The 12,591-nt window shown below is 33.8% G+C and overlaps 1 protein-coding gene across 1 annotated transcript in view; it reads left to right on the top strand.

Annotated features, from left to right (window-relative positions):
• The window catches only part of Txl (Thioredoxin-like), an 87,267-nt gene extending 79,787 nt beyond the window's left edge, over positions 1 to 7,480 (top strand). The window contains exon 8 of the mRNA XM_090407751.1: positions 6,483 to 7,480. Coding sequence (XP_090263877.1) covers positions 6,483 to 6,512 — 30 coding nt within the window. The 3' untranslated portion in view covers positions 6,513 to 7,480. The remainder of the gene's footprint in view (positions 1 to 6,482) is intronic.
• Positions 7,481 to 12,591: the final 5,111 nt, after the last annotated feature.

Here is a 12,591-nt window from a genome sequence, read left to right as displayed (position 1 = left end):
GCTGAGGAATTAGATAAGTACCAGATCGACATAATAGGGATGACTGAAACAAAAAAGACAAAAACGGGTGAGATCTTTCTGAGCAATAAATACAAAATGTTATATTCAGGCAATGACAATCAAGGAAAAGGAGTAGCCATAGTATTCAACACAAAATACGAGGCTAATCTTCTTGAATGGCAGTCAGTCTCAAGTAGAGTAATGTGGGCAAATATGAGAATGGGAACTGGACAATGAGACTTATTTGTGCCTATGGTCCCACAAAAGGTTCTACTAAGGTAGAAGTGGAGGAATTTTTTGATGCTTTAGAAAAAACAACTGATGCAATGAAAAAGGAAAAGTTGGTCCTTGTTGGGGATCTAAATAGCAGAGTAGGAAATGATTGTGAGACATACAAAAATATTTTGGGAAAATTTGGAGAAAAGAGCAAAGCTAAAATAATGGCAAATATCTGTTGGATTTCTGCTCAGGACATGGACTGGTTATTACTAACACCATGTTCCAACATAAAAATGTGCACAAATTCACATGAAGAGAAGAGGCTAGGAATAAGAAAAGTCTCACTGACTATGTTATTGTTGATAGTGATGTTTTCTCCCTGGTGCAGGACACCAGAGTGTACAGAGGATTTGAAATTGGAAGTGATCGCTATTCAGTCTTGAGCAGGATAAAATTGAATTTCATATTGAAAAGAATAACATGTAAGAAAGTTTTAAAGCAAATAAAAGTTGAGCAGCTCTCAGATGTGAACTGTAGACTAAAATACACAAAGATTATTGAAAAAAAAAAGAAAAAAAAAAGAGTTTGAGAACAGGTATCAACCTTGGAGATTCAGTGGCAAGCCTTGAAGAAAGCCCTGATTGATTCAGCTAAAGAGGCATGTCGTGAAGTTGTCTGCAAGGATAAAAAAATTAGAACTCCATGGTGGATGCAGGAAGTGTTAAAGAGGCAGTAAAGGAAAAGAAGAAAGCATACCAAAAGTTCCTGGCAAATAAGTCAGCTTGTGCTCTTAGAGAATACAGAGACAAATGTAAGAATGCTAAACACTCTGTAAAATTAGCTAAACAAAAGTCATGGGAGGACTTTGGCAAGAATATAGAAAATAAATATCAAGAAGGTGGCAAAATATTCTGGAGGTTGTTGAAGAAGCTTAGAAATGGAGGAAAGGGTGCTGTAAAAGAAGTTAGAGATGATAAAGGTGACTTGAAAACGGGAGAAAAAGATATCCTTGAAGTATGGAGTAATTACTTTGAAAAACTGCTAAATGAAACAAGCAGTGATGACAGCACAGTGGTAAAAAACACTGACCAGGCATGCAGTCACGAATACATATCCATACTTGAAGTAGAAAAAAAGCCATCAAAGGCTTGAAATGTGGGAAGGCAGCAGGAGTAGATGATATTCGACCAGAAATGCTGAAGTTTGTGGGATAAGAGTTTTACAGTGGCTGCACTGCATAGTTCAGAAAGCCTGGACAGAGGGACGAATTCCCGATGATTGGAGTAGAGCTCTCATAGTACCCATATATAAAAAGGGAAATAAAACTGAATGTGAGAATTACAGAGGTATTTCCCTACTGAGTGTTACTGGCAAGATCTATTCAAGTATACTTGAGAAACGATTGAGAAGAATAGCAGAAGAAAAGCTGGGTGAAGAACAAGCTGGATTCAGGCCAAATAGAGGCTGTCAGGATCAGATCTTCACTTTACGACAATTAATTGAGAAAGCATGGGATTATAACAAAGATCTGTATTTAAGTTTTGTCGATTTGGAAAAGGCATATGACAAGGTGCCAAGAGCACAACTATTCAATATGCTACAGTTATATGGTGTCAATGGGACATTATATCAAGCAATACTTAGTCTTTATTTGAGTTGTAAGTCAGCAGTTAGAATTGAAGGAAGTACAGGAAGATGGTTTAATGTTAAATCTGGTGTGAGACAAGGATGTACATTATCCCCTCTGTTATTCATTATCTATATGGATCACATTATGAAGGAATGTGGTATTAAGCCTGATATCAAAATTGGAGATGTTAATGTCAGCTCTTTTCTTTATGCGGATGATGTTATACTTCTAAATAAATCCGCTACAAGTCTGCTAGATTCTCTGACTAAATTGAATAACTGTTGTAATAGATATGGTATGAAGGTCAGCAATAAAAAGACAAAGACAATGAAAATAGGCAGAATCATTGAAAATGTCAACTGCGTTGTGAATGGAGAACCTGTGGAATAAGTAAAACATTTCAGCTACTTAGGCATGATTTTTACTGAAGATGGTAAATTAAATATAGAAATAGACAACAGAATGAGCAAAGCTGGTATGGTGGGAAGTCAATTGAATAAATTCATATGGAATATGAGAGAAATTAGTCGGAACACTAAATTTGCTGTATATGGGTCAGAAGTAAAACACTTAACCAAAGACTAGAGACCGCTGATATGAGAGTCCCGAGAAAGATTAGAGGCATGAACAGATGGCATCAGTGGCAATATCATATTAAAAACGAGTATATTAGGAAAGAACTTGACATTGTCAGCCTCCAGGAATGCCTTTGCATAGCTAATCTCGGGTAGTATGATTGCTTAATCAGAATGGGTGAAGAAAGATTAGCAAAACAAGTGTTCTCTGCCAGGTGGCAGCAAAACAACCCATAGGAAGACCATGATATAGGTGGATTGATACGGTACAAAGTGCCTTAGACGATAGAAATATAGCATCTGATAATGTTGGAGTCTTGACAAATAACAGACTGATTTGGAGGAAAATTGTAGATAGGAAGTTAGTAATGATGTAATTTTTTTCATGTAGTTCTATCATATTCTGTACACCCCTTGTGATTACATGGCAGGAATTTGATGATGATATTTCTTACTTCTAAGGCACTTTTTATCGTATCAGTCTACCTGTATCTTCTTCCTCCTCTGGGTATTTTTCATGCCGACCTGGCAGAGAACATTTGTCTTCTTAATTTTTCCTCTTCCATTCTGCATAGGTGACCATACCACCTGAGATTTGCTCTGCTAACGCATTCCTAGATGCTGACAGTGTCCAGTTCTTTCCTAATATCCTTTCATATAGATTGCTCTCATAAACAGCATGAAATAAAGGAATAGATTGAAATTTATTTCCATTAGAGGAGTAAGGTGGCTTTCAGACAGATTTTAAAAATCGGTGAACACCTGTTTTTGCTACGTTGTGATTAATGTTTAGTTTTTACATAAAGCTATACATTGTTATGATACACATAATATCTCATTTGTCATGGTATACAAAGATCCCTGCTTTTATGATCAAACTTGTTTCTGAAAACTGTTAAGTGAGCTGTCATAAATTAAACCCTAATTTTCTCAGTGTAATGAAATAAATTATACTTCAAATTCAGTATAATGAATTTGAAGTTGTTTCTAGACATTTAAACTATATTTTGCAATATTGAAATAACCACCAAACTAAAATACAGCAATTAAATAATGAAATGATAAACATATTTAATTATGGAAAAGTGAAAATGTTTCAGGATTGACTGTTTAGTTTCTTTAAAAAAAATGCTGTTTTGATTCTGAAATAAGGAATTTTTATGTACTTTCTTATAAGCATGACAGTGTTCCTGACTGTGGCTAAGGCCTTTGAGCTGCATTAAAAATTTTGATCTTTAGTTTCCAAATTTCCAGTCATGGAAATTTTGAAACTAATTTGCATTACAAAGACTTTTTTGAGTCTTTGTAATGCAAATACGGGGTAAAATTTTCTTCATTTTCTTCAATGGTAGACTCCTGCTAATACATACAGTCATGTATGCTTGTCTGCATATATATTAGCAGTCTTCACTGTCATGAGTACCTTTTGAAAATTCTTCAGCATCAAGCATATTGCTCATTATTTAAATAACTTGAGGTTTCACACACTAAATTTCTTAAACTCCTTTTGATTATTCAGTTGAGAAAATTTATTACTATTTCAGGAATAGTGAATATCTTTAATAGAAGATGGCTCCATGGAGTTTCATCTAAATCTTTTTCATCTAGCCTGACATTTCCCAATTCTGTGGAGCATCCATAGTGCAACTGGTATTGACGCTCTTTGATTGGAAAGATCTTGGTTCAAATTTGTGTAAGATACAAAGACCTAGAACTAGTATAAGCACTTTTCATATGAAAGTAAGTTAGCTGGTCTCATGTGCAACAGGGTTTTTCATTTTGGGAGACTTGTTTTTTTTGTTCTGCAAAACAGCCAAACCCAGCTGGAAGAAAGATTTAGCTGTTAATTTTACATTAACCTTGTAACTTTGGTTGTTTTGGCCATAATTTTAAACGATAACCTGATCCCATCATTGTAGAATGTGGTACAATATACTTAGAAAATGGAACAGCAGGATATTTAATATTGTGCCTGATTTTTTTTGAAGGTTATGCTAAATATTTTTGTTAAACAAAAGAAAAGGTTATTGATATGGTTTGATGGTTTTCACTTCATCAGAACTGTAAAATGCATAGCTTTGTTTCCATATAGCTAAAGTTCTTAATTAAAAAAAAAATTTTTTTAAATATTTCTCCCACAAATGGAAGGCAGAAGAGCCTGTAAGCAAACCAAATGGCATATGTGGACAGGGTCTAGAGTAGAGTAGAGTAATCCATTGATATTCTTCTTGACCTGTTGAAAATTGTCTTTGGAAATGCTTCACAGGGAGTGGCTGTTCCACAGAATTGAGGTGAAAGGAATGAAAGATGACAGTGAGTATGCATTTAGACTAAAGGGACTTTGAACAGCTGTTGCCTGAGTTCCTGTAGATCTGGCAAAAATGGGAGGCATAATTGATTCTAGTTCTACTGAACAATGGCCATGGAAATATTTGTAAAAGACACACAATGCAGAAATTAATCTTTTATGGGAAAGTATCTGAAGAGAATCTCTAAGAGAAATGTCATTAATGTCAAAAATGTTTACTCCTAATTTTTTTGAGAAAAATTAGGATATTAATCAGATATATATATAGTCTCTAATCTTTGCTCAGCTTCTTTATTTCTAACAAAACTCAGCTGTAAGTAAAGAGCGGTTTGAACGCTTTCTTGTTTGTTTCTAGTTTGAGAGAAATTAACCAAATCTTAGTTTGGCTAATTTTGCATATTCTGTTTTGCTTATTCTATTACCTATTTCCATATTTAATTAGCCACCTTCACTGAAAAGGTGTGCCTAAATAGCTGAATTGTTTTTACTTCTTGTATAGATTTACCACCTATACAAGAAGATTACAGTTAATGTTTTCCATGTTCCAATTTCTCTTTTTTTTATTGCTGATTTTAATACTGAATATTTTGTTACAGTAGTTATTCATTTTAGTTAAACCATCTGCATAAAGTCAAAAGCTAAGTTTAACATCTGATTTTGATATCCAGTTCAATACCACTTTCCTTTATAATATGATCCTTGTAGATGATGAATAAGAGTGAAGATAGGTGCACCTTTCTCTTACACCTGATTTTACATCAGCACATCTTCCTTTACCTCCAGTTCTAACTGCTGACTTATGATTTAAATGTAGACTATGCATTGTTCTGTATAATGTTCCATTTATCCCACATACTATAGTATTTTGAACACCTTTTCTCTTGGTACCTTGTTGTATGCCTTTTTCAGATAAATAGAACTTAAATATAGATCTTTGTTGTATTCTGTTTCTTAACTTGGTTAAAAGCTGATCCTGACAACCTGAAATTGATCTGATTTGTAGCTATGTTTTTTCTTTTTCCCAAGTTTTTTTTAGCCCTTCTCAAGTATACATACATGAATCTTAATCTGAAACAATGAAATTCTTGTATAAGTTCCACATCCCCCCCCCCTTTTCTTTAATAAGAGCTGTACTCCAGTCATCGATTGCACCTTCTGAATTATGTAGCATAGCTACTTTTAAAACTCTGCTTCCACGGTATATGTAATCATTTCTGGTTGCACATATTTCAGTTACCTTTCTTTCTGCTACACCAAACTGAAATAGGAATAGTTTGGTATAGCAGATAGGTTTCTATAGTGAATTTTCTCTAGCATTTTTAATTTGGGACTTCATTTAAGACTTTTTAGCAGTTTGTTATAATGAGTGTACCTATTTAAAATTGTCTCTTGTTATAGTTAGATGTGACATATGGAGAAGTATTACCGAATTAAGCAAAAATGATAATTACTTTCCATTGAAGGTAAACTCTAGTAATTCATCATGGGTAATAACAGAAAAGTGATCTTTAGAAGAGACCTTCCTGAAAATTTTCAGTATAAGCTAAATAAGAAATAGCAGTTGTTAGATGACAGATTTAAAGAAATAAAGAATCATATTCTAATTATATTAAACTGCTTGTAAGATATTTAAGTACATATATTTCAGAACTAGTATTTTGTGATTGCATGCTATTTAAATTTATATAGAGTGAATATTGTGACACTGGAGTTAATTATGACATTGGAATTTTTTTTTCTCATTCGACAGGTTGCTGGAAAGAAAGGTGAAAGCCACTGATCTCTACTCAGTTTTTTCCCTAAATTTAGCTAACAGTATCAACAAGCTTTATATTCTGAACAGCACTTCTCTAGAAAATGAATCAAAAGAAATTTCAGTTTATTGTAATTTTCTGTAAAGCAGCTCTAGAAACCTTGACTTTTTACATGATGTGTTTTAATAAGTTTAAAAAAGCTCTGACTTCTCTCTGTGAGTGCATGAAGCAGTGTCAGAACTCAGTAAGCATTCATTGCACATAAAGAATGTAAGAATTTTGTGTCATGCTTTATCTAAGCATGTAATTTTTACTGTCAAAGAAAAATGACCGTTTCTAAATTAATGTGCAAGATTATTTTTTCCCTTTTTTGGATTTGTACATTTTTCTCAATGCAGACACATTAAATGCATATTTTACATGAATCCACTAAATGGTGTCACTATTAAACCATTTGTCATTGAATCAAGGTATCTGGTTTTCATCATTATGTTGAAAGTAAAAGTTTCATGAATACAAAAATTAACACCTTAATAGAATGAGAAAAATTTTTTGTTTCAAATAAAGTGCAGAGAGTCATCATTTTATGTGATACATGTATTCTTGAGATCCTCAGGAAATATATGTGATGCATTTCCCGATGCATGTGATAATGCACGAGATAAATTTTGTGCATTATCACATGCATGAGATTTAGAATGATTATTCTGAATTATTCAGTTAAAGATAGACTCTGACTTACATATGAATTACGTTCTGCAAACTTATGTAAAACAAATTTTATGTAAGTTGGATTTAATCCATCTACCCATTAATCACACTTTTTTACATGTATACAAAAGTATGTTTGCATGTTTTAAAGGTAATTTCTGTCAGTTTCATTCACGGAATGCACACACAGATTAATTTCTAATGTAATTATTAATGCAAATTACTATAATGCAGTATAAATAGTGTGACAAAATGGAAGAATAAAAATGTTTATTTTGGCTGATTGACCTTCCATAATAGTTAACAATTTTTTCATATTATAAATAACATTAGAATGCTTTATTTTTAATATTGTTCACTTTAAAGAGGAAGATTCTTTCACTTGTTCCTTCACATGGGCAGCATCTGTCAGTTATATTTGTTGTTGATGTTGTGAGACCATTGTCACCTCTTATTACAGTTAGGCTTTGTCTGCCTTCATATTTCTTTATAATTTTCATTTCATCTCTAGATTAATTTTAATGCATTTACACATGGTACTTTTATTATTTCAGTTTTTTTTTTTCAGTCAGGATTGTACTCTACCACAGTACATACAAACATTAAAAATTATAAATCAAAGATACCAAGAAATTATATACTCGGTAGTTTAATCCTTTATCCAAGTGTAAGCAAACAAAGTTTGTGCCTGAAGTATTTTCAAGACTGGAACAACTCGTATGAGAGGACTAAAGGCTTTTTCTAAGCCCTTTTTTCAAGTTCCCAAGTTAGTCAATCTCTGCCCCAAGCAAGCAGGATTTTCATCCTGTAAACTCAAGAAAATCTACCGTAGAACCCACACTATTTCAGACATTAAAGATATTGTGTTAGCGTAATGGACCACAAGATGGTGGTACTTGTTAGCCGTCTCTTCACTGATTGCCACTTAAATTGGTGATAGCCTTGTGCAAGTACTGCATATCAGCAGCATTCCTGATCACCCTACCTATATTTGCATCATCAGCAAATAGCTGTATTCATTTGTCAAATCCTTCCAAATGTCATTAATGTACAGATTGAATAACAGTGGACTAAGGACTGATTTTTGTGGTACACCACTGGTTACCTTAAATTTTGCAGACTCGCATCTACCACTTCATGATATCTGTCAGTCAGTCACCCTCTTATCTACACTAATATTTTATAATCTAAACTCATGTTCTCCATTTTATGCATGCAGCAGTCTTCCATACTTTATTTTGTCAGAAGCCTTAGCACAATCCAAAAGTATCATGGTGGATCCATTTCCCTTGTCTAGCTTGATGGTAACATTACTACAGAATGCGAGCAAGTTGCTAAAACATGACTTGCCCTTGGTAAACCCATGCTGTTCATTGCAAAGTAGATATACTCTGCAGTGCCAGATTACCAAATAGGCACTGGCCTATGGGCCCCATGACAATGGATCAAAATGATATTGATTTGATCTTGAAATAAAATTACAATTGAGCTTTCTTAAATTGTTTCCAGAAGATAGAAAAAATTGAATCAACTTAAATAAACGAAAACTTTACATTAAAGACTCTATAGAGAAAATACTAATGCAATGTACCCATTAACAACTTATGTGAACCTGAAGTCTATAGTTTATCATAAACCATAGACATCAGGTTCACATTACAGTTTGTCTCTTAAAAGTTCGTTTTCTGTCAGCTGTCAATTAGTAAAAAATTTTGGTGCACCCTACATATGTGTAATGTACAGTAGCGATGGTCATCTCCATCTAGTGCCGACGTGCACACTGCTTAGTTAAATGCTGTCCCACTAGAGATCACTCTCACCACCCAGAGGCAGAATAGTTATGTCTTTAACTGAAACAACCTTTGACACTATAATCAAATCTAACACTCTTTGACTTAAAGTTACTTCTGTTACATGCTGCCTTGCAACAGCTCAATAAATTCAGTTTCATTCTTTTTCATGAGATAAGATTTTACTGCTAATCAATGTTTGGATATGAGTCATTCTAATGTTGGAAACATTCCTGTGTGTGATGCAGTTCTGTGGTTATGAGCCACAGAATTGCATCTTCCTTATAAGTTTCAGCTGAATATTTACTGCCAAAATCTTTATTTGTTAAGCATTTGCTTTGAAGACAGTATTGGATTTGCTGTTTCAGTGCTACAATTGTAATATAACATTTATTAGGATAACATGAGAGAAATTGGCCATGAAGGGTGATTTTACAGGCTACATTAAGTAGTTGCATGAGAAAAGATTGAATATTTCTAGTGGAAAAAAAACCAAAAAAAAAACCAGTAGAAACAGTTTGATTTTCATCTTGCCATCCTGCAAGCCAAATGCAAGTACATGAGGTGTTAAGAATATATATCCAATTTTCTAGAATTTTTTGCCTCACTGCTTTTGGAGACAGCACTTTCCAGAAGTGGTGAGGCAAAAAATTCTAGTAGAGCAGTTAATCCTAATTTGATGTCCAGATTTTTGTCCATTTTATTTTTATATGGAGAATAGAAGGAAGCTCAAGTCCATCAAGGATGCACCTTTGATGGGCTGGAACTTCATCCAAAATAATCAAAATAGCTTGAGCTTCATAAAAATTAAACAAAATATTAATTTTGATTACTTAAAATGTGTATGTTCTAGGCTAGAATCATAATTTTTAAGTGAAAAACTAACCCCAAGTATCAATAGTTGAGTTATATGCTTGCTGAGACTGCTGACAAAATGAAACATTTGATTCTACTTAACTTGATAGTGAACTGGAAGGCATAAATGTGAAATTTTTCACATTTATGCCTTTTATACTTTCATTCAGCCCCCCCCCCCCTCTGCATCTTAGTTTGGTCACTCTTTTGGCTGGAAAGATGCAAGTTAGAATTTCGAGGATCCAAAGAACCTTGGACTTTACAAATAAAGGCAGTTTCACTCTTATATAGGTGGCAGGGTTATTAATAATTATCCCAAAAACTTAATGTTTTCATCCTTCAAACTTTCCTGATGAATGTCAAGCAAATTTGACATGCCATTAACAAATATAATACACTTACCCTCATAACCTTACTTTGGCTGTAATTCTATTTAACAGCTGAACTGATTTTTTCCCTTATACACAAAAAATATACACATTCATCCTTGTTAATTGCATGTTTATTGTCAATTTTCATAACTTGTATTTTTGAATAATTGGTGAATAACAGTCATTTTAAAGAGGGGTAAGAACAGTTTTATTTAAAAAAAAAAAGGGGGGGGAGAGGAATAATCAGCCACAATATGCTTTGTTTTTGATCACTAATTTCTAGATAACATTGATTAATTCGTATATTTGTTATCATAGTAATATTCAGTTATGATATGTGTATGTATGTATGTATACATACACATATCATAATACAGACTCTGCGAAACCAGATGGACTGGAAAAGGAGAATTCCACCATGGACAGTTCAAAATCTTAACTTCAGGCAGGGTTAAACGTCAGGCTTAACTTCAAACACCAAGAAGGAATAGCACTTACAGGGTGTTCGGGATAAATTTGACAGTTTCGTAAGGAAAAAGAAAATCTTCTTTGTATCTATTAAATTTAATGAATTGACAAAAAAACATTACAGGCAGAGTTAATTACAATACTATCAACAAGATTTACTCAAAATAACCACCATTAGCATCGATCACAGCTTCAATTCTGCTTCGGAACCTCGAACAAGCTGATGCTACAGTCTCCCTGGGAAGGGCCGCAAAAACTGTTTTAATTTTATCCATTAACTGGGCTTTTGTATTACTGGAAGTGCGATTGGTGTCTTTTTCAACTGCGCCCCATACAAAATAATCCATGGGGTTAAGGTCTGGGGAGTTTGGAGGCCAAACATTTGGACTGGTGAAGTCGTAGAAATTTTCAGACAACCATTTTTGACTTTTCCCAGAGGTGTGGCAAGGGGCCGAATCCTGCTGCCATACATACGGCCTACCATTGGCTACCCTTGTTATCCAGGGCTTGACTACAGTTAGCAACTCCACGAACAAAGCCTGAATTCCAATGCCAGGGTTCTTCAACACCTGTTCCTGCAGATTTGCGAGGAATTCTGCTGTACGAACGCAATCAGATCGTCTGCTAGGGATCTTTCTTCTTGCTACATCCTCGTAGTCACCATTGCAAGTCTCTAGTTCATGCCTGATTGTTTTTACTGTATTCAGGGAGCATTGGGCAGCAGTCGTAATATCCTTATTTTGATGGCGGGCACGAATCATCATGATACAAGTTATTCTCTTCCATGATTCAGGTGGGTTCCAGCTATCCATCCTTTCTGACATCTTGTATATGAATGAAGAAGGGTCCAAACTTTTAAATGAAGAGAAGTGTGTGTTAATACATGTAACTTACGGAAAAATATAATTAATTATAAATATGTCAAATTTATCCCGAACACCCTGTATATATATGTATATATATAACCAGAATTTGGTAGTTAACTTCATTTTACAATTGTGACAACTATGCACAACTGAGTTGCTAAAAATTAAAGATTTTGTAGAAATCTTGAGCGAACAATGCATATTTTGAATATTGTACAATGGGAGGAAGTACCAAATGTATACGTGCTACAGCTTAGCTTTGTGCTATGAGGTACCTTAAAATGGACTTCAAGTTTGCTTAGAATTAGGTAATAAATGACAACATAGAAAAAAAAGAAAAAATTAAACTATATTCAAAATCATGAATTTGCATTCAAATAAAAATCTCAAATTCCTGATATGTGCCTCACATTACTTAAGGGACAAGCTAGAATTACTGGGAGCTGATCTCCACGTAGCTTTTTAAGGAATGTGGGAAACTGACTGGAGTTTCTAACAGTATTCAATCTTCACTTCTCATGTTGTACTCTGTTGGTATTTATCTGAATACTGAATAAATGAGGATGGATTGGCAGTTTGTGGGAATTAGCCAAAAAAAAAAAAAAATCATATTGGTTTAAACCAAAGCATACATATTTCAAAGTTGAACAGCTTTCAGAGGTAAATTATAAACTCAAATATACATATACAAATATTGAAGAAACAAATGAGAGCTTGAAAACAGTTAAACAGAGAATCAAAACTTCCTGGTGGAACCTCAGGAAACTTAAAATAAATAGTAAAGGAACTGCATTGAAAGTTGCTAGCCAGTCAGCATAGAAAACACTCATGAGAAATGTAAGTGATGTGTAAAAGTAACTAAAAAAAATAGGACACATTAGGAAAGTGGTAGTTGTGGCAACTGTTGAAGCGTCTTAGAAATGAAGGAAAAGTACTTTCAGAGGAATCAGATGATAAATGTAATATGCAAACTGATAGAATATTTTAGATGTAAACAATGCTATTGCTGGCAGAATTTTGTGAAAATTGAGGATATTGTTGGCA

Source organism: Typopeltis vanoorti, chromosome 2 (genome assembly GCF_054136105.1).
Source record: "Typopeltis vanoorti isolate ZY-2024b chromosome 2, IOZ_Tvanoo_1.0, whole genome shotgun sequence".
Lineage (NCBI taxonomy): Eukaryota > Metazoa > Arthropoda > Arachnida > Uropygi > Thelyphonidae > Typopeltis > Typopeltis vanoorti.
The sequence above is the reverse complement of the archived record's forward strand: the minus strand, read 5'-3'. Positions and strand labels throughout refer to the sequence as shown.